Source organism: Camponotus floridanus, unplaced genomic scaffold, assembly GCF_003227725.1.
Source record: "Camponotus floridanus strain SB8 unplaced genomic scaffold, Cflo_v7.5 scaffold12, whole genome shotgun sequence".
Classification (NCBI taxonomy): Eukaryota; Metazoa; Arthropoda; class Insecta; order Hymenoptera; family Formicidae; genus Camponotus; species Camponotus floridanus.
Genome location: NW_020229237.1, coordinates 2,103,742 through 2,131,693, shown reverse-complemented (window position 1 = coordinate 2,131,693; position 27,952 = coordinate 2,103,742). Strand labels below are relative to the sequence as shown.

Below are 27,952 nucleotides of genomic sequence, written 5' to 3'. Positions count from 1 at the left end.
CCTTAAAATCTAATTTAATAAAAAACATGTCGCATCCCTCTTTATTTATCTTCACATACACATTTACTTTTATCATTATGTACACAGCAAATTGGTACCATCATTTCTTGGCACCGGAGTACTTAAATTAGGCGTTTCTTTTTTAATCATTGGGCACATGAACATACTTTAAATATTAACAATACTTTGAATAAAATTTGGAAAAAGGCAAACAGCAGTGAAGACATATGATTTTCTGATTGATTGATACTTTCTATGATTTTTTTTCAATGATTTTTATCAAAGTGCATTATTAGCATTAAATGTATTTTACTACTACTGAATATGAAATCAGAAAAGAAAGAGAACATTTTAAAAAAGTTGTTTTTTGTTTTGGAAGATATTTTTAAATCCACATTGTAAAAAAAAAATACACATCAAAATATTGATAACTCAATGATATGATTAATATTTTCCTCATTGATTTTACCTATGTGAAATAATATTATTAGAATTTAAGTGAAGATGTAATATCTTGTAGTAATCTTAATTATGATTAATTATTTTAGTGAAACCCGAAAACATTTTTTGACAAATCAATGCTAATATACAATGACATTTTTGATAATTCTTAGATTTTCATAATTTTTCTATTTAAATTATGATGTAAAGCACGTGACATCATTTTCTATATCGATCTAAGAGAAAAAAAATCACACTTTTTTAATAATCGTTATAGTTATACTTCACATTGTCTTATTATAAATATAAAACAAAAATATTCTCATAACTATGATCCATAATTATGATCATTTTTTATTTATGTATGATGTAACAAATTTTTTTTATATTGTAGAAATATTTTATATTAAACAATTCTACACAATTTAAAATTTTGTGGCACTGTGCGTATATAGAGTGTAAGATAGGATCTGTAATATAAAGTGTGCATATGTAAGCGCACAGGTATGTTTTGCACCTTGCAATCAGATAGATAGATAGCACTTGAAATAAAAAAGATCACTGTAATCCAATTTTGTTAGATTTTATAGATTGAGACTGGAAACAAAATTAGTATTCAGATAATTATACCTCGAGGAAATCCTTCAGTAAAGTAACACGACGCTTTTCCGCAATATCCATTTGATTTTCTAGATCTCCCCGATCTGTTGTTTCGGCTCGTTCAATTTTCCACGAAAGATTCTCTATTTCTGCCTCTAATTGAGCTTGTTGATACTCGAACTATTATTAGGATAATTCAGCTCTCAGTTTTTATCATAATCGTATCATATCATTTATTGAGAGTTCTTACCAATTCTTTCCGTGGACTGGATTCCATATAATAAGCGTATGGATATGTATATTGCAAAGTGTAACGGCAACGCGCTAAGAGTGATGCTGCCTCGAAAAGATGTTGCCAATCTATCCATGTGCCACTTGCATTCATCACTTTATTATTGATTCTCATCTTTATACCCTCTAATGTTTGCTCCTCCAATTTTAACGATTTGCTGTGATTCTCCCACTGACCAAACATAAACACAACATTTATAAAATATCAAGATGAAATAAAGTTTGAGAGAGAACGCTCGTTATGTGAAATTTACTCGCTCATAATAATGAAGATATTTCTTGAGAGCTTCCCTCGCTTGCGCATGAACGCTTTCATGTGCGATGTTTGGATTTTCTTTGTATCGTGAACACTCGTAATATTCGCTACCATGTGCTTTCCAATCTCCAAGGCACATCCAGCAGAAATCATGTTTACAGTTGTAACATTGCATGTGGTTGCAGCCACCATTTTTTTCTATACAGATATGACATTTTGGACACTGAAAAATAATTTTACAATTGAGTGTTTTCTACATTTCTACATTTTTTGACATTGTAAAATCATTTGTTTGAATACTCACATCTTTGGTATGAGCACTAATATAATTAGCTGTCTCGGAATCATCTGCACATTTTGTCAACCATTTTTTAATTGTATTGCAATCGGTTGGTGCATGGTAATCCATACCACATCGGAAGCTAAAATTATGACGCGTTTTTATTGCTCAATATGATAAATTATGCATATAATATATCTATTTATTTACCAAAATATAGTTTTGCATGATGAACACATGACTCGTTTTGCTCGTTGTTCCTTTGAACGCAAAACTATTTGGCAATTTGGACCAGGACAAAATCGTAATTGTGGATGAGATTTGACATAATCACAAAAGGCAAATTGCTGATATCTTTCCCTCATGTTAGGCTTAGCGAGTAAAGAAAGAACAAAGTCTTCTGGAGCTAAAACATCGCAATCTTGTGCCATGCAACTTATACCTATACAAGAAAAGAAAATCGATAAATCTTGACAAAAATTAGAATTTGACTTGCATAATATAAATGACAATAAATTGTGATATTACTTACTGGTAGATATACCTTGAGTTATTTGTACTTCAAAATGCATACACCAACAGTCTTTGCAAAATGAATGTCCACATGTAAGTGTAGAAAACCTATCTGCAGGAGAAATCGTAACACAAACAGAACACAGACCACCTTTCTGACTTTTTGATCCTGGCACTTGTTCCAGAGTAGGTTTAATTTTTGAATTAATCAATAAACTGGAAGCATTGCTACGGTACTTTGTGACAATATCTTGTAACGCCCAATTATGTGCATGTAACAATACTTTGGCTAGGGATGGCGTTATATGAAGGCTATTACTTAATACTTCTACACTCTCATTCAACAGTCGCTCTACCTCTTCGACTCGCAAACAGTCACAAACTGCATATTCTGGATCTCTTCTATTTTGTTCAGGATCCACATCGTTATCCACTTCTCCACCCCATGGCTGAATATTGTAATAATCTTCATAACCCGGATCACCACAATCGGAGTCCGAACAATCCATTTCACTGTCATTTTCACTCGACATCTGTATGGAAAATATTTTGCTCGTAGTGAAACTTGGTAAATCTTATCATATAATTAAACATTAAACATCGCTATGCTAATATCTTAAATATTACACAAAAATAAATATTGACAGGGTCATCTTTAAGCTAAATTCAACTTGGATAAAATGATATTATGAAAATTTATCAAGAAGTTAAAAGGAACGATTGGATGTTACAAAAAAAAATACAAGAGAGTAATTATTCATATATGATAATATATACGATATTGCGTTATAATGCTTATAAGCAAAACTAAAATACAATGTGTTGCTCTAAACGTATCCCTGGCATTTCGCTCATAAGGAAAAAGTTTTTGGGGATTTGTGCACATGATTGGCCCACCATTTACACGTCTTAGCGGGCCTAGGAAGCAATTCCTCGAAAGTTTTTTCTCGCTAAACCCTTTAACTTTGACAAACAATGCCACGATGCGGTACAAAATATGAAACGATCGCGTGGTAACAATTGCAGACAGTTCGTCAGACAGGGATCGTTTCGCAAGCGACCCACCTTTGGTCGGCTAGGCCTTCCCGATTATCAAGAGGAATGCATTTATGCGCGTATCTCGATTCTGCGAGACGTTCGTGTGCGCGGCTGTCAAAAGAGCTCTTTCGAGTCTCTTTTTATATCCTTCTTTTCGTAAAATTGGACTTGCACCGGGTTAATGGTATATCGAGGGCCTACCCACACGACCATAAACAAGTGAAACAGCATATGGTGCTGCGTACACACACAACACACACACACACATCATATATACATACATTGACGCAGCCTATTTTTCGACGAGTGGAGGACGCGGAGGATTTACGTTAAGATAGGGGGATATGATGAGAGGGGGGAGAGAGGATACCAACACTTTGATGTGCGTCGACGCACTCGGAACACTATCCACCAATCACAAATCCAACCGAGCTTATCCGAAAATGATTCCTTCCCTCTTCGATTTGAAAATGGAATCTACTTCATTATAATTTTTCCATAGTTTTGACTGTAATTTTTTATTTTCTAAGGAGATTTAATCATCAGCAACGTTGATTAATTTATTCATAATTGTATATGGTCATCTGTTTAACACATCTTTCCTAAACGCTGCCTAATTTTCTGCTGCTACACATTTATATATACATATGAAGGTTAAAAAAAAAAATTTATGAAATGCAAATTAATGTATATCTACTAATAAACATATTTTTCTCCATTTTTTTTCTTATTTCTATCTATAATACACACTGATACAATTTGTAAAATCTGGAATTCTAATATCTTAAACTTTATACCATACATACAAGTATTTAATATAGTTTGCAATGCAAATAAAATTAAAAATTTGTGATATTTTGTTTCTAATGCTGACAAATTCACATGTTTTGCATTACCATTAACCATTCTGATATTCTGTATTTTTTAGTACACAATTTTAGTATATTATATAAATACTTTTTTAATTAGGTTGTAAGAAATAAATTGTAATTATAAATTTTTCATGCAAAAATCTGAGGAATAAATAAAAGTATATCTTTAAATATCATAATTATTTTTTATTTATATGATCTTTATATTCAGCATCCATTGTAACTGTTTGATTAAGGGTATTCTTATTGTTTAATTTCAAATCTACTGGCTTATCATATCCCATTATTCGTATATAATGAGTAGAATCATAGAAAAATTTTTGTTCTAAAAATAAAGGAATACCTTTTATAATACAACTTGTGAACATGCCAGTTACACTTGGTACTACTACATCATTTGGTGTAAATACAAGCTGAAATATAATTTATATTATATTATCCAAGATATTATAGATTATATCATATATATAATTTATAAATACCTCTTTTGTTTGAACAAATAAATTATAAGTGTTTGCAATATATTTATCTTCTTTTGCATCGTAATACAAGTGTGTCACATATTTTTTTGTTATTATATGTATTAATAAAGGAGTAGTTATAGTCAAGAATCCAATAAAAGCAAATATTCCTAAAACAGCTCCAGTATTACCACTTTCTATAGCTTTTGAATAAAGAAATGGCTGAGCCAATAAACCACCAGTGGATGTCAATAATGAAAAAATTTTTAGAGTTTTAATTTGTCCTGTTAAAGTTCCATAATAAATTTCAGTTTTTCCGACAGAATTTTCCTGGTAATTGTTTGTTGACAAATATTTCACATTATATGCTGCAGAAAACTTCTATAAAATCATAAATTTAGATTAATATGAGAAAATCATTTCCATTATAATAACTACTTCATTTTTATAAAATTTGATAAAAAATCTTAGAAATAAATACACACATTTTAATTTATTAAATATACATGTATATTTACGGATTTACTAATTTCTAACCTCAACGGTGCAATCATTATACATAATATAGATTAGAGCACGTCTCAAATTACCAAAATTTTCAAAGAAAAATCTTTTTTGAGCACAAACACTTAAAATTAATGCCATATTCAAAAAATATAAAGCAACGTATTTATATATTATATTTTACAACTTTTATATGTACATTATATCTATCAACGAACTCTTATTTTACTGGATCACAACAATAAATCTGTTCGAGTGCACGCTCCCTAAAAGTTTCTGCATTTAAAACGAGATAAATATATATTTGAGTGTGAAAAAGAAAGAGAAAGGAGGAGCTTTGAGTGTAGAAAGTGCAAATAACGCGAACAAACCTTATTAGGCTATGGTAAATATTGTACAGTAGTGACACTTCATTGTTTTCGATAGAATATTTTAATGCGCATGCGTTAGTTTAGCTGAATATACGCGGCCTATTCAAACAAGTTTGGCATAGACGCATGAAGCTCGTCTCAAATTATATATTAAAAATGAAAATTGAAATTAAAAGTTGATATCAGGACAAAGAAATAAAGATCATAATTTAAAATTAATTCATCATAATGTCTATCATATCTATATGACAGATCTGAGCACGCGAATTTTAGGCAATATCATTGAACTTTGATTACTTATAATTAAAAAACTATTGATAATATATTTCGATAATATATATCGTATTAGGTTTTTTTATTCTATCTTCAAAATACATGATTAAAGTATTATACAGTAATTTTTGAGACATCTTGTTTTCAAATAGCTAAATCTGCTAGATGTATCAAAAAATGTGCTCTACATATTATGTTAGCAGAGTTCTGGCAACAATCAAGCATGGTTGTCTGTTATTCAATTTATCATAAAAAAAAATAATAATCGTATCTTCGGTTGCTTGCAATCTCTATCAGCTAAATGATTATATTTTGCAGACTGCTTACAGATTGCTTATTAACTCCACCATAATAACAGCAATTTCTTAATATTGCCATTACACTAATAATAGTACATTAAAAATAGTACACTAATAATTTCTGTTAAAGTACTAATATTTAAAAAAACTTATCAGCTTATCAAGAGGCTTATATTTTACATATGCTTTTAGTAAAAAAAATTTAACAAGTATCTTGTTTGAAAACACATTCAAATTATAGAATTTTATTTATCTTTTTTATATCATACCAAAGTCGCACATGTCACACTGGTCTATTTTGACGCGATAACTGAGAAAGCAATACTAGTTTTCAAGCCTAATGGGCACCTGTACTTTATCAATGTTTGAATACATATTTTTCAATCTGTTATATTTATCTATTCATATTTATTATAAATCAATATTAAAACACAATTTTTAGTTACAATTCATATATATGTATAAATGAGCATATACAAATATAATATTTATAAAAAATGAATATTTACTAGACTTGTTGTACTGCTTTCTATTACAAGAGACTTAAAAACTCTTCGAATTAAATAGAATAACACACTTCGACTGATTGTTATTGATGTTTCATTGGCGCAATAAAAAGAGAGATACATCATTCTTATTCTTTCTTATTTAACATTAGCTTCCAGCGATTACAATTCTATATGTATAGTATATTGATTTGTACTTGCACAAATGCTACATTTACATACACTGTGCAAGAGATGAGTGATAAAAGATATTGTAATTATTTTTTTTCGTCAAGCAATTAATATAAAACTACGGGAATCTTCGAATGATTTGTATTTAATTAGTTGCACATTATTACAGATCTAATAACATATTTAACATTTTTTTATTTTCAGAAAAATTAAATTTTCTGATTTTGAAACTTTTTTGATATTTTTTTTACATAGAAGTGTGGTATAAAATTGAATTTTATAATTTAGCTCTTGTAATAAATAAAATGAGTTTTTAATCAAGTGCACTTTGATCTGCGGCCAGCTATACGTCGTTTACCAATTAGCGAATTATTTTGATCTCTTTAAAAAAAAAATTTATGCACATGTAATATATGTACACTATGCTGATTATAAATATCACACAATTATAATACAGTTCTCTCTTTTAATTGTAAAATAAAAATGATATTTCATAATTTATAGCTATTATATAGTCTCAGATTTTCAGTCTTCATAGTTGACCTTTAAAAACATATGTAGCAAAGCCGCATCGTCAAAGATAGTATATATGATCACTACAAATTTATTAATATTTTGACTACTCCTAATTTAATGAAAAATTCAAGGCACATGAATATTTTTTTTCCATACAAGTAAATTGATGTTATTCTATTTTAATTGTCTCAACTATATAAAATGAAAGAGTATTCTTCTAAATTTTTGGCATAGTGTAGTCTAATCTCACTGATATTGTCAAAAGTTAAACTGCAAATATAAAGCTATATGTCTATTTAAAAAAAATCTTACTAATTCCAATTTTAGCCTCTTTTAATTCTTCTTTCTGTTTAAAATCAAAATCTTGATTTAAGTGCAATGATTTATTAATTTACCCATCTTTTGAAGGAATTTGTTTCAATCACAATATTGTAGAATTACATATGTGTTCGCATTTCTGTTGTGTCATGAAAATTAGTTTACAGTGCATACATTAATAGAGATCACAGATTAAAATTATCTTTGAAGTTGTTTCAAAGACATGAAAAATGAATAGCTCAAATACCAGTTTAAATTGTATGGATATTGTACACTAAGCTGGTAACAAATCGAAATCGTCTGAAACATGTACCATTGGAACATGAACATCTTCTATTTGAGGAGTCACTTTGGATTCACAGAGCCCCACTTCTTTCAATTTCCATTCCCAATGCATTTGTTGAACAGCATGTAATGATTCTGCTTCATTATGATGTCTCAGCAACATACCTTCCTAAAATTAACTATTGATTACAAACAAAAATAAAAGCAAAAATAAAATACATATACTAAAATTTGATTTCTGTTTTGGGGTAGCAAAGGATAGAAGGCAAAAGAAAATATAAAATGGCCTTCTGGAATGTGATAAGGCTTGGAAAGGGCTAAAGAAAGGGATTTTTAAAGAGAAGCGAAGAATTAAGATATAATGATAATGTGTGGTTAGTGAAAATATGATTAGAAGAGAAAAAGTAAAACCAGATTGTTCAAACCAAAGAGAGAGGAAGAGATGGAATTAAAAGGAGTGAACATATGTGGCGAAGTAGACTCGAGAGAGCTCCTGAAGTCCATGCTATCCGAGTTGTGCTTATTTTATTGAGATATTTATCTTATATTCAAGTTTTTATCATGGATAGATATAAATATTGCATAGCTACTGAAATTAAAAGTGGAAAATTTGATTTTATTAATTTAATTTTTGTTAAAAAATTTTATTAGAGGAATCAGAAGTTAGTTTTAGTGAAATCGTAATGAAAAGGGATCAATTTATTGATATATAATTCATTACTATTTTAAAATAGATGTGATTTCATTATAATTTCTGTAAACTATTTCCATCAGGATATTTCATTCTTTACCTTAATTTTTTCCCATTTGTCATCTACATCTTGAAGCCAGCTTAAGAATAATCTACCATTGTATCTACTCCTTGCATTTCTATCTTTTTCTTCCTGTTCGGGAGTGATGACGTTATAAACTTCTTCGTCTTTGAGAATTGTACAAACAGAAAAGGGAAGAGACTGATTAGCAAGCGCTCTAGCTGCTCTACCGTGAACTCTAAGGATTTCCTGTTCCACTGACAAAACTAATTTCTCTTTTTCAACCACATGTTGCATTCTAAGACGATATCGCTCTTTTTCTTGTTCAATGTATAAATCTTTCATAGCTCCATGCAAACCAGCTGGTGGGTTAACATTTGGCTCTTTTGCATTACTAGCTAATACATATGTACAGCGATTCATCAAATAATCCTTAAAACCCTGAGGAGGTTTTGGTTGAACAGGAAATAAGCTCTTTCGTCTTCTTTCAATCTGTAATAAATATTAAAAATTTGTGTACTGAACTCTATAATTTTTTACATATCAGGAGCAATTTTTTCATTTTTTCTTTTTTTAGCTATTCACATTCTAATACATATATTTGGAATGAAAATCTATGTGCAATCAAATGAAGAAGTGAATGAAAGATAAATCATATGTAAATATTTTCATTTTATGATGTATAGGCAAATGACAAATGTGCAGAAGTAATAAAAAAGCAAAAAGAAATAAATTTACAAAAGTTTAATTAGTAAAGAATAAGAAGTAATGATATAAAAAAATATGAAAGTATTTTTTAAGCCAATATAAATATAATTAATTATAATTAACTTTAAAAAAAACATAATAAGATAAAAATATTAAATGAGCTCGATAAAAGTTTACATTAAAAATTTGAGCAATTTTTTACCTGCTTTCTAATATTAAGGTATAATTGATAACAATTAGTAATTGGTTGATCATGTGGATGAATTTCTGGTCCCGTATTAATTGCTTCAGCTGCTTCACTGGCAGCAGCTGTAGCCGCAGCTTGTTGTGCTTCTTTGTTAGGTTTCATTTTTCTCTTTCTAGGATGAAGTTCTACAGTTGGTGCCGGTGTACCGGCATTAGACATCGTAGAGGAGGTAGTTACCGAGATATTCTCCAAATTTTCTGTACTATTATCTTTTTGATTTTTTCCTGTACCATCCATATTTTTATCCAACTTCTCCACGGTTGTATTAGATTTTGAGACAGTCCCTACATTTGTCGATTCCGACGAAGTAGCTTTATTAACATCAGATCCAATTATTTCAGGTGTTGGAGAATGATGTCTTTGTTGCGGTGAGGAATTATTCGAACGATCCATGGAAGTATTAATTGGTAATGGCGACGAATTGGAATAATTTCCATTACCTGACGAAGGAGCGGTTTCTTTTGACGCTGTGGAACCATTACTACCATTTCCAGTTCTGCAATAATATGATTTGTGAGAATTGTTTATAACTAAATAACCAATTATAACTTTTTTTTATTATGTACTGATTACATATATATCTATTTTGTTCCAGTCAATATAATTTGTTTCATAATATTTAAACCAAAGTTGATAATAAATTTAATCAAAGTTGCATAAATAAAAAGATATAAGTTATTTTATTAAGAAAAATATATGAAAATTTAATATTTAATATAGAAGAATTTAGTATTAATTTATATTTATTTATTTATTTATATTATTAAATTTATACTGATAAATTTAATAGTATAAATAAATTTATAAATAAATTATAAATATATTTATAACAAATAATTATATTTAAAATTACAATAAAGAATTTTATTTTATACGATTAAAAAATAGCATATTACAATGATTTAACTACGTTTAGTAACTATGCACATTGCACTTATTTCATTTTATTGATAGTCAAATTTTTATCAAGTTTGACATTTAATTATTACTATAAAATCAAATCAATGTGTTGATTTATTTTGTGTTCTTTAAAAAATATAACAATTAAATAATATAATGTTTCAATGAATTATTTGGAATGTATGTTTTCCATTAACACCTATTTACACAAAATATTTCGCGAAAAAAAGATAATATATACAAAAGCTAATATAAGATAAGATAGATAAAATAGATAAGATAAAATCTATATCTTAGAATAAAAGATAATATAGATATGTGTATGTGCGCGTATTTTTATATAAATTAATTTAAAATTAAAATAAAATTATTTTTATATAAATACATATATACATACATACGTATATACATATATATACATATACATAAGCGCTTCCTTCTATGGCTGCGTTCCAAAATTCACTGCTAGTACTGAAAATCTATAGTTTACGTGACGTACACTATAGATTTTCAGTACTGGCAGTGAATTTTGGAACACAGCCTATATTTAAAAATATATAAATTAGCAATATTCCTACCTATGTGAACTTCTCAATACTCTTTGATGATGTGTTGATCTTTCCTCTCCATGTAAAGTTGTAGCAAAATCCTTCTTATCTTCCCCTTTTGTATTAGTGCCACTTTCTGTAGGACTAGTTGTTCCACTAGCTGACTGATTTTGGTCTTTTTCAGTTGAATCGTTGCTGTTCGAGCTAGCAACTACATAAGGTAATTGATGACTTCTATTTGCAATATTTTTACCGTTTCTATTGCCTTGCTCTTGTTCTGATGCCGTACTTTGTGGAATAACTATCTTCAGAGGTGGTACTTTAGGAGCAATATTAGAATCGGAACACTTTGATCGATCTTCTTCGCCATCAGATTCAAGTGCTGGGATACTAGTTTTCACATTCGTCGAATTAGAAGTATTCAAAGGTTTTGGGCTACTGGCCATTGAAGAAGTACTAGGACTCTTTCTATCTGCATTGATAGAACTCGTATTTTGACTTCCTTTGCCGGACGTCACTCCAGATCCTTGTTTACCTGATTTAACACACTGTAAATAAATTATATATTATTATATGATTATCATTTATATACATATCATATATATATATATATATATATATATATATATATATATATATATATCGCCATAAAAAGTATGTGATCAAATAATACCAATTACCTTTTCTCCAGCACTAACAGCATTCCTATTGATATTTTGCCTTCCTAATGTGTTATTCTTTGCGGTCTCTTTCACGTTCTCGGAATCTTTTCGTTTCTTCCGACGATTTTCCTCATCTTGCTCTTCCGCATTATCGCTCTCAAAGGTACGCTTCGATGATGGCGACATTGAAGCAGTCGAGACTTCATCAGAAGTTAATGGCGTCGTTATTGCTTCATTTGCAGATATTGATGAACCACTGGCAGTGGATGCATTATTATCACTACTGTGGTTATTCTGACCATTTGAAGATTTACCGCCACCATCCTTATCTTTGTCTGGATTAGGATTCGGAGATGAGCTTGCGCCTCTCACCGGTGTCGGTTCTTTCGAGCTCTTAAACTCGTATATGTCACCGCTATCAGTAGATGGTGCATTGCCGGATGTGCTAGTACCTGAAACTGCATTTGCGCTTGTTGACGATGTATTGGCTGGTGTCTTCGCCGAAGTCTCCATGGAGCTTTGACCCTGCATTATTTATTAATAAAATTTTTTATTAGAATTAATATACAAATAAAATTTAAAAATTATGATTGTTAAATCTGTTATTTTTTAACGAATATTTCTTTTATAAATTTTTAATATTAAGACGCTGATAAATAAACTGCAGATTAAAATTGGCTTAATATAACATTCATTTTATATTACATAAAAAATATAATTTGATGTATATTTGTATTTTTAAAGATAATCCTAGAAAAAAGTATTTAGACATTTAGTTATTTATTATTCTTATATTAGAATTAATAATATTAAATAGTAGACACAAAAGCTACAGTTTAAAAAATTATATGAAGCCAATATAATATTTTATACTTTTAAACAGCTCTTCTATTTAATTAATAGCTGAAGCTATATAAAATTCCATCGTTTCAACAACACTTCTAATAAATAAATAAATAAATATATATATGTATATATATATATATATATTTATTTATTTATTTATTTATTATGCAAAAAAATATCAATGAATGTGCTGATTAAATATTAGACAATAATTAACGATTAATATGAATATTGCAAGATTATATTATCTTTCTTGAAATTAATTTTTTTTATATTATCTATCAATCAATTTATATCAATATCAATCAATTTATACAATCGTTAGTATATATACCTGTGTACTCATGATGCCCTGACGGGAATTTGATGCCCCTTTCTTTTCATCCCTCGCTCCTCGCACCTGGTTAAGTCGAAGCGTCACCCTCGGCGAGCTTCCAGACTGCCCAGTTCCCGATCTATCGACTGCAAAAAGAACAAAATATTAATTATCAAGCAAATAATAATTATATATCATAAAACAAATTTTCGCATAAATAATACAAACATAACATTTTCACAATGTTATATAAAAAAGAAATACGAGAAAAAAGAGAGACATAGATGTGAAAAAAAAAGGGAAAAGAGAATAGAAAAAAATTCAGAGGAAAATATTCTATAGTTACAATTATTAACAGAGAACTATTATGTTTTAATCTCTTCATTTTAAGCAATTCATGTGAATTTAGAATATAAATGTATGAATAAAATGTTATATACAAAAAATATGATATAACTGAAATTATGATAATTTCCATATGTTTGCACAGCTTTAGCAATAATTAATTTAAAAATCCATATATTAGAAATAAAATATCAAAAATATTAAGTTCTCAGCACAGGATTTGAAAATTGTAGCAATACTATTTTTATTATATTATATAAGAAAAATATATCAAAAGTTTAATAATTTATCTTCTCTAAATTATATATTATAATATTGCTTTTTTAAATTATCATCTTTCTTAAAATTTATTCTTTTATTTATAAGAACTCTACGTGCAAGTTTTTTAAGTGTTACTAAAGTAATTATAATTATATATTAATTAATAGGTCGAAAAATAATGTAAACATAATAAAATAATATAAAAATTATCCAAAATGTCTTATTTTATTTTATATTTCTTGTTTCAAATGCAAATTGTTCTATTATTTATGAAACAATAATGATGTGATAATAACCATATTGTTCAAATCTTTATGAAACTTTATATAATTACAGAATATTTTTATGTGTATGATATTGTAATTATTACTGAATAAATATAGTCTTTTATATTAATGCAGCGATTGTGAGATTGTCTGAGAGCATAAACAAGCACAGTTAACAAGACATTATCAAAATCAAAGTAATCGAGTTTTTTTTATCAATATAGTTTTTACCGATAGCAGCAAAATAAATATATATATCGCTAAAAGTACATAGCATCGTTATATAAATCATTAATCAGCGTATGATAAAATGCGTTATAATAAGAATTAAAGCTGAATGAGATATCTCTTTGTAAAAAGCTATGCTACTTTCTCTTACAATATTATCGACATGAGAATCACAAGAAATTAACATATCATTTAAACTAAAGCTATTAAAGATACCGTCCAGAGGATATATGTCACGGATAAGTTTCTTTCGTATGCTAAAGGCGTCAAATTGCGCTGCTGCGTCTAACACGTGTACAATTAATTCCTGGAATAATGCCGAGATTATTCTGAATACTACAATCACAAAAAAATGTCTTATTGCCAATTGTGTTGTTTTAATTAAATAGACATAACAATTATTTTAATATAATTAATTTTTTTGTAACAAAAAATGTAAAATATATATAAAATAAAAAATATAAAAAATATAAAATAAACAATTTTGGAAGAATAAAACACAATTTTTTTAAATTTTGAATATTGAATAATTTGAATATGTATATAAAATTAATATTATATATATGTGTGTGATATAAAATTAAATTATTAATTATTTAAGTGTGTATATAAAATTAATATTATTTATATGTATAAGTGTATATGTATGTGCATAACCATTACAGAACTCACTAAACAGCACTCTTAATCGTTGATGAAAGTTGTAAATCCTATCCGCAATCTGGATCATTTATCTAATTATCTTATTATTATCTTATATGATTCGTGAGAAAATTTATATTCACTTTTCACATAATTGCTCGTCCATATTCGTGCGAGTATCACTCTAAGTCACATAATATTCATTTACATTGAGCTCCGAAAACATACACGTGACTGAGTGTCAAAAGATTGATGGATATCGCATACAATAGTTTAAATCGATGAATCAATGCTCGATCGTAGCGCGGATTTCGCAACGATACGCGATAAGACGATCGTTAGGTACCAAGCATATTCGTACACTTGCCAATGCAAGACGTGTTATTTCACTATCGTTGAGTTTAGACCTCTTCTGGAGGTACGATCACCCTACTGGTGTCGATGGACGCAACCAAACGGGTCCCACGTACTTGCCAGTCAGCATTCTCCCTCTCCCTGATTCTTCCTCCTCTACCTATCCTTCCTCCTTCCTCGATTCGTGTGTTTTCTTTCTCTTCTTATCCAATGCTACTCTTCTTCTTACATGCTATTTGCATCTTTGTATTATCTCATTTCTTCTTGTCCTCGCCACTTAAGGCTAGAAAGTAGGCTTCTCCAAACTTTACCTTCAATTTAAGTATTGAGGCTAACGTAACAGCGACACACGATGATTGTGAAATAAATCGAAGATATATACCAAGCCACATGATCGATTTATTGTCGAGAATCGTGGTTGTTTCCTTTTTCGTAATTATTATGGGAGCACCCAGAAAAAGAATACCTCAGATCTTGGTCAACGATTCAATCAAATTCTTAGTATGTTTAATCGATAGCTTAGGCCTCTCAATTACAGAATTAGAAAAAAATATATTATTGCTCTATGTATATTGAGAACAAAGATATTAAAATGTTTATTAACAAAGATATTAGAGTGCTAATGTCTCATATTAAAATGTCTCATATTAAAATATTAATTTAAAATATTCATTTAAAATATATACCTTGGAAGGAGAAACATTGTAAAAATAGTCTCTAAATCGGTCTCTAACGGATGATGCAGTTTCTATCTCTATAATATGTTCTGTCTCTTTAAATATCTATTTCTTTATCTCTCCAATGTAGAAATAGAAACAGCATCGCCTCCTAGCAACAATCTTTCTCGAGGTCAGTGGATGAAATTCTTACTTATGCGCCTTCTAATATATTATATATGTGTACTGCAATATCTTTAATTAATCATCGCTCGTTTCTGTATCGTATGCTATTATTATCGATTTGTACATCGATTGTTCGTATACTCTTACTAAATGTATTAATCCTATTATTTTTATTAACGTCAGAGAAAAGAGGATATTGCGATATTCAAGTAGCATAAAATCTAATCAAATATTTCGTATATCGATTTTTTGATACAGAATATCAGTTGATATCACAACAACATATTAATATTTTTATATATAAATATGTATGTAATATTAAGAAGACATCAATACTAAATATTTCCAGTAATATCTAAGTAATGTCGTTAATTAATTGTGATTCTATTGATAAAACTAGTTAATAGATAATAAAAACTCCGAACTCTTTCCATATCCCGAACGTCAAGGTAACACATCTTGCTAAAAATAATCGGGATATATTTTACACTTTTTAATATAAATATATAATTTGTTAATACACACTTTAGAAAAAAAGTTCATATATATAATTATATATAAAATATGCACATACATATATCTTGTCTTTTTCTTGGACAGTTTTTGTCCGTATATAACAAACAAAAAAAATTCTATTATTACATAACATGTGTACAAATTTAAAATTATCTTTTTGTCTCTAATAGTCACTTACTTCTCTACATGTGTAGTTTTTATGATATATGTATGCTCAAGTCATTGTTTAGTAATCAACGTTTTTATTTGTGGAGTTAAATTGCTGATCTGTGGTCTTAGGTCAAGTATTATAAAGTAATATGATAATAATTGTTGGAGTCATTTTCTCGAAATTAATAAACGTCATTGAATTTAATTCTATATATAGAAAAAATCAAATAAAGAACAATATTCAAAGAAATATTTGTAGACAAAATTTTCTTAAATTTTAGTTTGAAGTTTTTCTTAATTTTTAGTATATTAAACTTGGAATTATACATAAAACCTTAATTTTATTATCATTGAACATCTTATTCAATATATAATATTTAAAATAAATAAATAATTAATTGAATTGAATAAATTAATTTTAACATTGATTAATTTATTAACAAATATTGAAATAAATTTATTAATTCAACATTTACTTTCGAACATTATATTATGTTTAGAATTAGAAAAGATCTATCATTGGATAAATTAGATCTTTAATTATATAATTTTTGCAATATAAACCCATGTATGTTTTTCTTGTAAATTATATAATATTAACTCTATTGAACTATTTGAATTATATTTGAATTATATTGAGACTCTTCATTAGAGAACATATCTTATTTGTTCTATACAATTATATTAATATATATACAAATACTTAAATAAAATACATAATCATGCATTTTATTTAATAAAATAATTTTAATGTTATATAAATAATAAAAAATATAATAATTAAGAAAAATTTAAATTTTATAACCTGTATAATTTTCCCACACAGTTAGTTTATATAAATATTTATGATTTTTATTTGTCACATATGCTTTAATATATACATTTAAATATTAGTGAGATTATGTATTTGGTCGAAATTAGTTAGTTTCCTTAATTAAAAAAGAAACATTATTGAGTTTCTTAATTAGGAAATTATATTTTGTAAATTGTCTTCATAGAATTTTAAATGTTAGTGTATATTACATAAAATAATTTTAACATCAATTATAAACAATCCATAAGTAACTCTAATGCTCTAATGAAATAAATTCCACATGTTTATTGCATAAAGATTAACCATTAAAACATTAAAATTGAGATGTTAAATTATATACATACACATACATACATGCATATATATATATATATATATATATATATATATATATATATATAGAGAGAGAGAGAGAGAGAGAGAGAGAGAATAAAAATTATTATTTATTTTTATTTATTGATATTTTATATCTTTCTTACTCTCTTGATTTTGCCAATCTTAATCCCTTATCTTTATAACTTTACTCGTATCTATAATCATGTTAATAACAAGATTATATAGGAACTTTCGTCATTTTTGCAAAGATATGAAGAAAAGGAAAAAGCTCCGGAACAAAGGTCTGTATTAATCGCAATTTGTATATTTTCCTTTCATTTTGTTGTTCTAAAAATTTCCTTTTTCTCATACAGACAGTACGAACAAAATGAAAAAATCTTTAGTTTTTGGAAAAAGAGGGAGAAATTTTTTTACCTTTATTTTGTGGTGGTGTCCTCCGCATCTCACAGGAGGCTCCACTATCGTCAGCAACGTGCGATGCAGCGGCTGCGGTATTTCCGGCTGCGCGTTGCTGCTGTTGCTGTTGGTACTGCGTGTGGTATTGATAAGAGAGCGGTTGCTGCTCCTCTTGTTCGCTCGACGGCGCTGCTGCTGCTGCTGTCGCTGTTGTTGCCCCTGGTGTGCTCGTCTCGGAAGGAGAGCACGGTTTGTCGAGAGTAGTCGTTGCACTCTTGTCGGGTAAACCAGCGGTGCCTGCAACGTCTGTTCCTATGAATGAATTCGAAAAAGGGCCTCCGCGTAGCGAGTTTCTCCGGGGAGGGGGTCTCTCCCACGGAATAGCCGAGCGTCGTTGACGTTTACGAGCGCTTACGATATGGCGGATCTATCGGGTGCCCTTTAACGTGGCACAATGGCGTATCGGCATAAGGTTAGGACACCGTTTCTCATTGATCGATTCGCTTAACGGCATCGACACGATATAAATGTCGAGCAAATGTCGATTTCTGACAATTTCAACGATTTTCTTCTCGACAATTCGACGAAGAGGTTTGTTCTCAGTGCGAATCCATAGCTCCGACGAAGGCTGAATCACTTTGCGCTATCATCGCAGCCATCAATCCCGTCCGTGGAATTGCACGGGTTCCACGTGTGCGCTTCGATCTGTCATTTTCCGGAGGAGTCTTACGATTGTCAATCGATTGACGATTTAATTGGCGGAAGTCGATCGAATGACACGAACACCGTGGAAATATCGCGATATTCGATGATGATAGATCGTCGTGTCGATAAATGCATATAATGTATATATCAAAATTCGGGGCCAGTGATACGGCTCCTTCGTTCCACGCGCATTCGATCGATGTCACAATCACTCTTCCCCCCCTCCCCCCTAAAGGCTACCCCTTTCCCCCTACCCCCGGCCACGCTAGTGGCCGTATGTCATCGACGTTACGGCGAATCGAATCTTCCTCTTGACTCTTGCGAAAACTAACGAGAAAATCGCCATGCGACGCGGGGGAAAATTCAACGCGGGTTACAGGACGTACGGCGACATTTGACGATTCGTCGATTCGGGATAAGTCCGTGACATGAAACGCGTCGCGATTCCGATACGCACGCGAACGCGGCCTCTCGCAAACTGATGGCCATGTTGCTCGTGCGGTGCACGATGACGCTCGATTCGGGCAGCAGACACTGCCTTTTTCCGCCTCCCCTCCTCACCGCGAATCGCGATGCTGCTGTGTCGCACGCGCACGTCGAGGCACAGCAGGTTTCTGTCGCGAAACGTGCGCCGTCTAATCAATTTTATCTTGTTATTAGTGCAGGATTATTAATATAGGATTACGCAAAAAAATTTGATCAATATTATTCGAATATATAATAATTATATAATTTATATATATTTATAAATATTTATAAAATATATATTTTTTTCTTTTAACAAAAATAATATATAAATATATATTATATAAATATTATTAAAAAATATAAAAGTAATATATAAATATATATTAATTATATTAATTACATAAATATTATTAATCGAATATATAATAATATATATTCGAATAATATATATATTATTCGAATTTTTTTGCATAATCCTATATTAATCAGAAAAAAAAAACATTTTTTTCTTTAATTAATTTATGCAGTATTTTCTTATAAAATATATAGTTATTAATAATAAAATTACATGCCAGGTGAGTTATTATTATAATCGAGACTAGCTCCAAGTGCTACGGAACAATAATATTATTAGAACTTCATTTAAAAAGTATGCAAATTTTAAAAATGCTCTACTGTAAAATTTACACAAAGTAACTTGTACGTTTTTTCCGTGGAATTTTCGCACGTCAATAGCGTAGCTTTAACATTTGTTTCCTCTCTTTCAAGGTTGGACATTTACTCGTAAATACTTTCTACGCTACGCGTAAACTATATAAACCCTAATTAACATGACATTTATATCAACATTGAAATCATTCACGAAATATAGCTTATCAAAGATGTTTTGTTTACGTTATGCACGGCTTAAACACAACAATGAGAAGAATTTAGATATTTTATGACGTCGCGCGAAAAAATCAACAAAGCATTTAAAGAACTGGACTTCATACTATAATAAAAGAAAATAAATATATATTATATTACATAAATATATTACATATATTATACATTGTTTCCTTGCGTTTTAAATTGACGTTTAATTTGCAATAGCTTACACAGCTTACGTGAAAAAAGTCCACGTAAATAAACATGACGCAGACGATACAAACAATTGGTGTAACCGTAATTTTGAAATCTATCTTCGCTCGCGCACAACCCCGCTCCCTTCCCTTCTCGCTCTCATTCTCATTCATCTATTCCTTACCTGACACCATTTCCTGAGATGTCATTTGCAAAAGTAGCGCGAGCTGCTGCCGTTCGGACATCCGCGCTGGGTAACCGCGGAAACGACTGTTACCGCCTGCGGGCATTCCGTCCTCATAATTCATATAACACGCAGCACGGAAAACGTGGACGTAAAGCGCGAGGGACGGGCATGGAACGCGCGCACTTGCACCAGAGGATGCACGGACAGGACTACGAACGTAGGCTACGGATGCATTCGCGTTGTACGCGCTGGGAAACCGCCACGAGCGAGGATAACCTTAAAAGTGCGCGGTCGGTTCACTATTTTCCCTATCTTGACCCACCGAGTTCGCGTGAACGCGCACGGAATCATCACAACAACGGCACGGCTACGACGAGCGCGATGATAATGACGCAGTCGCGAATGCCGCGGCAATCGTGGCCGTTAATCGTGCACATCGCGCCCGAGACGAGATCGCTCGCGTAGCGCGCACTTCCGTAACTGTCACTCGTCGGGCCGATGCTTTGATCTCGCGATGCGACATGTGCGCGGGCTCTCGGCTTTGAAAACGAGATTCGCAACACTGACTCTAGGACACGGTGCACAATATGACGCAACACACGCGTTAACGTATATTTTGCTTCCGTGCGTTGGCATGACTGCGTCGCGTCAGAAAAATTCAACATGGCGGGACATTCGAATGCGTCATGTCGATCGGTGCAAGAAATTTTATTTGTTAAAATTTATTTCACTCTTTTACTTATTTATTTATTTATTTATTCATAAATTTCATTTTATTATTAATATAGGATTATTAACATAGGATTACGCAAAAAAATTTGAATAATATTATTCGAATATATATTATTATATATAATAATGTAAAATTATTATATAATTATTATATAATTGTATATAATAATTATATAATAATTTATATATATTTAAAAATATTTATAAAATATATTTTTATTTATTTTTCATTGATTTATTATTATATATAATATTTATCTATTTTTTCATTAAAATTTATTATTTATTTTTCGTTTATTTATTAAAACTTATTTTTTTATTTATTTATTAAAATTTACTGCTTATATTTATGTGAGATTGACGAGTATGATTTGTATACATATATATGTTTGCTTATTGATTCTTGCAATATGACATATTTGAAGCCAAAAGAATCAATATAATACGTCACTATCAATTGCGCATTCGACATAATTGCTATTGTATTAATTTGTTCATTTGCATTATCGTATATTAAATAAATTCAATGTAGTATAAATATAGTATTTAAATTGCGTAGACATTTATTGTACATATATTTGTTTTCTGTGATCAGTTACATGAACTTGCGGTGTAAAAAAAATTTCACATTCGGGGAATATTATTTACATATAAAACAATAACAGTAAGAACCAAAATTATTTATTGTTTATGTCTTTTTAAAATATTTCAAAACATTAGTAACAATATTAAAAATGTACATATATAACAAAACATTATTTTGTTTATTATTTCGAAATATCAACAAATAAGGTACCAATTCTAACATATTACATATGATTTATAATCACTATAAAAAAATAATTATTATTCCAGAGTTTTACATGTATGTGTGAGGACTTATTTTACATAAAGATCTGTTTTGTGAGATTAACTCATTTGTAGACGATATATGTCATTATAAGTATAATTTATGAAGAAGTTTATAGTAATTAAATGATTATATTATATACGAGGACTATACAAAAGAAAAATCAGTCCAATATTATTACGTTCACCTAAATAAAGAAAAATATAGATGTTCGAAGTGACATCCAAAAAGATGTTTACATTATTTATTACATATTATACTCATACGACAAGCATGGCTATATAATAATATTATAAATATAAATTACAATGAGATTTCATTATAATGCATGTCAATAAAACGCTATTTTCAACATAATAAAATTCAATTGAATCCTAATCAAGTTCCTGTATGATAGCTCGATAATTCAGTATAACGAAATTTCACAATTTGGATCTTATTATTACATTTCATTATTCTTTTACATTTCTCTGGAAATACAATCACAATTTTGAAAATTGTATACGATACGTAGTATTTGAAAATCGGAAGAGGAAAAATATGTTTTTTTCGAAGATCTTTTGTTTGTCTATTCATTTTTCTCAAAAACATCAATTATTAAGCCTTAGTAGAGCAATGAGGTAATTCGACAAAAGGGAACATGTATGTTATTCTACAGGTGCAATAAATTTTTCAAAAAGTGTTTGGACAGCGTGGTCATGTATAGAAATATTGAGAAGTTGTGTTTGTTCCAGGTAAGCTTAAGTCAATTATAATTTTCACAAAAAGTTTCTTGTTTAGTCCCATTTGCTTGGTCTATTTGATAAAGATAAGTTCCTTAAGAAGTTATATATTAAATTAATTTGTGAATTAAATTTCCTTGTTTTTTCTTGTTTTAATATTTGTAATGATGTATAGCGCATATGTGTATACCTTTTTTTATAAAATCAAAAAAGTAGGAAATTTTATGCTAATCTATTAACGTTTTATAATGTTTATTATCACGCAAGTATCACGTGTCCTGTAATAGATTGTAAAAACATAATTATTCATTTTGGATGTTCCAGCCATAGGAAATATCGATATATATTCATCATATGTGCATTATTAAAAAGATGTGACATCGTAAAATAAGTTAGTTCTAATAAAAAAAAAAAAAAATAAAATATATACAAAGTGTTGTTTGCTTGAATTACTGGATCGAGATTTTAGAAAATCAACAAGAAAAAGATTCTGCTAGTGTTCGCAAATATTCTTTGAAAATCTATAAAGTCGACATAGATATCGATAATTATTTTTGATTAATTGTAAAACTTATATTTGATATTTTTTATCCTTCCTACGAATTCCTATAAGACTTATTGTTAGTAATATATTATTTACTTTACTTTCGGGGATTATCTGACATGAGTACGACAGATTATAACAGTACGTGAAGTATTAATAAACTGCGAACGAGATGAAAGTCTAATTCGCTCTTTGTGCTTTTGAATGTAAATAACAATATCAAAATTCGGTGCAGATAATAATTCCAATAACGTACAAATATCATTAAAAATTCTGAATTCACATTAGCTATCGTATTTAAGGACAAAGGCAGTTTAATAATATTTATATTGAAAATATGTTCACGCATTAATACAATTTTTGTTATACATTATACGCATCTTGTAGCTTTTGATTTATTTTAATTCACGTACTATAAATCTACGTATGGCAACTGTCAATAATAAATAATAATTATATAATTAAACAACATTTTGCTAACTAATTAACTCGAAGATAAACCGCACATAGCGTATATGTATATCATTATAATTGCTATCTAATCGTAAAAACGTCTACTTATTTGAACATTGTTATAATTATAACAACGACGACAATGATAATGATGATAACAATGCTGATGATTACGGAATTATGAATGATAATAAAAGTAGTAATAGTATAACAACTTTATTGTTGCTATTATGGTTGTTATTTTTAGCATTATTACTATTTTATTATTGTTTTATTATTATTATTATTATTATTATTATTATTATTATTATTATTATTATTATTATTATTATTTGTCAGGTTTTTGCTCGTCAGGTCCATCCTGTGACTTCTGAATTCACAGAATAGACGTAAGCAATATCCTGTAATAGAATCTCGCACCATAAAAATTATTCACCTTGATGGAAATATTCTGTTGAAATTATAATAAATCACTTGAAGATGCAAATAAAAATGACTAAATTAATTTAAACATTATATTGTTGTAAAATTGTAAAATTTTATTAAAGATTGCGAAATTTTCAAAGAATATTTAATTGAAATTTATTAAAACACCATGAAAATTAATAAAGTTATTGGATAACTTTTAGAATAAAACTAAAGAGAACAAAAAAATATATAAAAAAACTTTACAATACAATAACAACAAATTTGTAATATATTATAAATTAGTGTATAAAATTTAATATATAATATTACATATTAATATTACAATCTAATATATATTAATATTTTGATTTCTACTGAACTGTTATAACTATTGTAATATATATAACTGTTAGAACTATTATACTAGTTTTTAAATGTAAGAAGCAATAAAAATCTTTAAAGCAAAATTAAATTAATGTATTATGTTAAAATGTAGTTCTGTACTGCATTAAAAATAAAATGTAATAAAATATATACATTTATAGTTTTTATTAACTTTTAAAATTAATTTTAATTAATTTTTAAAATAATTAGCAGAAATTATTAGTATCAGTAATTAATCATATCATAAACTATAATATAATATTATTTTTATTTATTGTTAATCATTTTTAATAGGAAGCAAAATGTTTCTAATTGCTTTTATAATATTTGATTGTAAGATTGTAATAGAATATAATTGATTGTAATTAATTTATAAAATCGAAGTTTAACCAAATCTTATTTGTCATAAATTTAAATTATATTCTTTTTTTTGTGCAGAAATTATATATAATCAGAGTTGGGAAATAATGTTGTTATCGTTATAGTTACTTTTTGGATAATTATAATTTCTAAAGTAAAATATTTCCATCAAGAAGCCTACGTAGAAATTTAAAAACAGTCCAACATCGAATGAATATCATGCCAATAATGTTATTAAAATCAGACAAGTAGAAATTCTTTATAATAGTGCATTCACAATAATTATTTTCTGATTAATTGCGTAAAATTAATAAAAAAATTTATAAAATTATTTTAATATTCTGAGTACCTTCTATATAGAGTTTAAGTCAAATATTAAGATATGATAAATATAGAATAATTATATTTTTTATCTTCGTTATTCATGCTTTCTTCACGGATTTTATTTAACATATTAGAAGCTTGAATACGAGATAGTAGTGATATGCCATATAAATGAAAAAAACTATTAATACTATTGGCATAGCACTGCAATATTATCTTGCATTGGAAATTGTTTTTTAAATTGAAATATTATAAACCCGATTGTTAATCGATATTTTAGTTAATAAATATCGAGAACAAAATTGAATACAAATAGCTTAAAGCAACGTGCTTTATGATGTATCAAATCAAGGTTGGACCCATTTAACTCAACAATTTCTACATAGAAAATCTTCTCGTGCAATTATTATTATTATTATTATTATTTAACTAATTTTTATTTTACATTATATATTACTGTTCTCTCGTGGAATGCTTGTTTATTTTTATAATTGATTTTTATAATTGATAAGATATTAAAGAAAACCACTTTTTCGAATATATTTATTTTAGATTCAACTAAATAGTCTCTGCTTTTGGTATTTTAAATTATTATTCTCGATTTAAAAATAAAATAATAATAATAATCTTTGATTAATTTTCGTATATATACGTTCAATGTAAATATATGTAATATATATGATTATTAAATTATGAAAAGATCAATGTCAAAGATTAATTTATAAATTTAACATTAAAACATGTATCGCGAGTCATTAATTAATGGCCTGATGTTATTCTGCTGTAAATCTCTCGAAAATCGTAATTTTTGCCTAGCTGTGAGCAAATGTTATTTCGTTTTTTTTCAATCTACGTCTCTTTCAGCATATAAGTATATAGCGGCGAATGTCCTCTACCAGTCTTTTTTCCTTCTCCATTCATAAGCATTTTATTATTAAAAAATCGTCATATTATAAATTCTATGCATATGACCATATTTTTCCCTCTCTCTTTTTATCTTTTAGTGAGCTTGATTACTAAATTTAATATGAACCATGGTTAAATATATTTTGTTTTCTGAATATCGCATTCTGAATAACTTTCATGTATGTGGCACAAATAGAGAAATGTAAAGTTTACCTTGGTGGGTTTTTTACTTCTCCCACACGGACACATGAATTGCAAGGAAGACATTAGCATATAATTCTTATACAGTATATAATGCTTATATAATATCTCAATATATGAGATACATTTCATGAGAGTTTTTAACATAAAAAGAATAAACGATTTATATAAATATATGATCTATGTTACTTTGTTTCTAAATTATAGTTAATTTTATGTTTTAATAAATTCATGAAATATTTTATTTTGTGAATTATATTAAATGACTTCATTAAAATGTTTACAATGCTTTATATTTTATATACAACTTTGAATGATGGAAAGTATTTACCTTTACATAATCAGATTTAAAAATCTTCCAACTGACATATATACATATATATATATATATATATATATATATATATATATATATATATATATTGTCAAAGTTATGTCTTTGAATAAGATCTCCGCAAAAGTCATTGTTTATTGTTTATTATAAAATTTTAAATAAATGGAAATCATGCAAAAGGAGACTTAAACATAAATTGATAATGAAAAAATTGCAAATCTATGAAACCATGAAATTATACATATATTTTATAAGTTTATAAGTTTTTATTTTTTATTCATTAAAAAATACTTTAATAATCAACTTTTATTTTTTTAATAATTTTTTTAACAACAATATATGAGCAATAGCTAAAATCGTATCAATATTAATTCTTAAGATTATGGTTTAGACAACATATGTCAATCGGAAATTTTTCGGACTTGTGTGATTATGTAAAGGTAAATATTCATTGGAAAAGCATCCCAGATAGTAAAATGCTAGCAGTGTCAACAGTCAATTATGATTTCTTAATATGTTGTGTCCTTATTAAATTGAGTTTCTGACAACATGGCTTGCTGATAAAGTATAATAAATGTAAGAAAAATCAACCGTTGTGCCTATTATTATATTATAACAGCAAAGTCTGTCGACAAAGAGGCAGGAAAAATCAAGCAGAAATCGACATGCTAGCATAATGATGTGAATAAAACTGCGACGACCTGTCAAACACAAATAACAGAAATGCATCAGAAATTGAAGAAAGTGTACGTCGTGATATAACGGTAAAAAAAATTAACAAAAAATTAAAACATCTAATACTATTAACAAGAAATTAAAACATCTAATACTATTAAATTCATATAACATATAGATATAACAAAATTGAATATTACAAATATTTTTATATAATTTTTATCAAAATTTTTAAAAAATCATTAATTATTTATAATTTTCCATTCATAAATATAACTTGTAATAAAACATATGATTATGTCGTAATTTTATCTTATATAGTACAAATATTGACCTAAATTAAATAAGGTCAAATAAAAATAATTAAATATTTAAACAATTAATTTATTTAATTCTAAAAATCAGGATTTTACTTATATAAAACCTTAATTCTTATTTCTTAAATAGGCAGAGAATTTTTCATTGATCCACATTCGGCTTTTAATAAATTCCCAGATAACATTCCTTGCGCGC

General features: G+C 28.2%; 3 protein-coding genes across 11 annotated transcripts; all 3 read right to left on the bottom strand.

Moving 5' to 3' along the window:
- Nucleotides 1-533: 533 nt before the first annotated feature.
- Nucleotides 534-3,755, bottom strand: LOC105259015 (potential E3 ubiquitin-protein ligase ariadne-2). Of its 5 annotated transcripts, none has more exons than XM_011270682.3 (8): nt 3,279-3,431; nt 2,401-2,914; nt 2,079-2,310; nt 1,893-2,010; nt 1,587-1,811; nt 1,292-1,504; nt 1,072-1,221; nt 534-677 (listed from the first exon to the last, which is right to left on the bottom strand). In XM_011270682.3, the coding sequence occupies exons 1-8, from the start codon at nt 3,279-3,281 to the stop codon at nt 639-641; spliced, it is 1,494 nt and encodes a 497-aa protein (XP_011268984.1). In that variant the 5' UTR covers nt 3,282-3,431; the 3' UTR covers nt 534-638. The 5 variants fall into 5 exon arrangements, with proteins under 5 accessions (XP_011268984.1, XP_011268983.1, XP_011268982.1 ...); XM_011270681.3 differs by lacking the exons at nt 534-677; nt 3,279-3,431 and adding exons at nt 801-911; nt 3,701-3,755; XM_011270680.3 differs by lacking the exons at nt 534-677; nt 3,279-3,431 and adding exons at nt 801-911; nt 3,447-3,693.
- Nucleotides 3,756-4,470: 715 nt separating this feature from the next.
- LOC105259014 (transmembrane protein 70 homolog, mitochondrial) lies at nt 4,471-5,524 on the bottom strand. The gene is made up of 3 exons (XM_011270678.3): nt 5,290-5,524; nt 4,774-5,133; nt 4,471-4,704 (listed from the first exon to the last, which is right to left on the bottom strand). Exons 1-3 carry the CDS (start codon nt 5,395-5,397, stop codon nt 4,471-4,473), a joined length of 702 nt encoding a protein of 233 aa, XP_011268980.1. The 5' UTR covers nt 5,398-5,524.
- A 443-nt stretch (nt 5,525-5,967) lies between these two features.
- Nucleotides 5,968-21,145, bottom strand: LOC105259013 (ankyrin repeat domain-containing protein 12). 5 transcript variants are annotated; one of them, XM_011270672.3, is made up of 8 exons: nt 20,544-21,145; nt 18,143-18,430; nt 12,993-13,120; nt 11,831-12,337; nt 11,181-11,698; nt 9,658-10,198; nt 8,787-9,239; nt 5,968-8,164 (listed from the first exon to the last, which is right to left on the bottom strand). In XM_011270672.3, the coding sequence occupies exons 1-8, from the start codon at nt 20,665-20,667 to the stop codon at nt 7,985-7,987; spliced, it is 2,739 nt and encodes a 912-aa protein (XP_011268974.1). In that variant the 5' UTR covers nt 20,668-21,145; the 3' UTR covers nt 5,968-7,984. The 5 variants fall into 5 exon arrangements, with proteins under 5 accessions (XP_011268974.1, XP_011268975.1, XP_011268978.1 ...); XM_011270673.3 differs by having other exon boundaries at nt 18,143-18,421; nt 20,544-21,144; XM_011270676.3 differs by lacking the exons at nt 18,143-18,430; nt 20,544-21,145 and adding an exon at nt 15,078-15,392.
- Between the last annotated feature and the right edge of the window lie 6,807 nt (nt 21,146-27,952).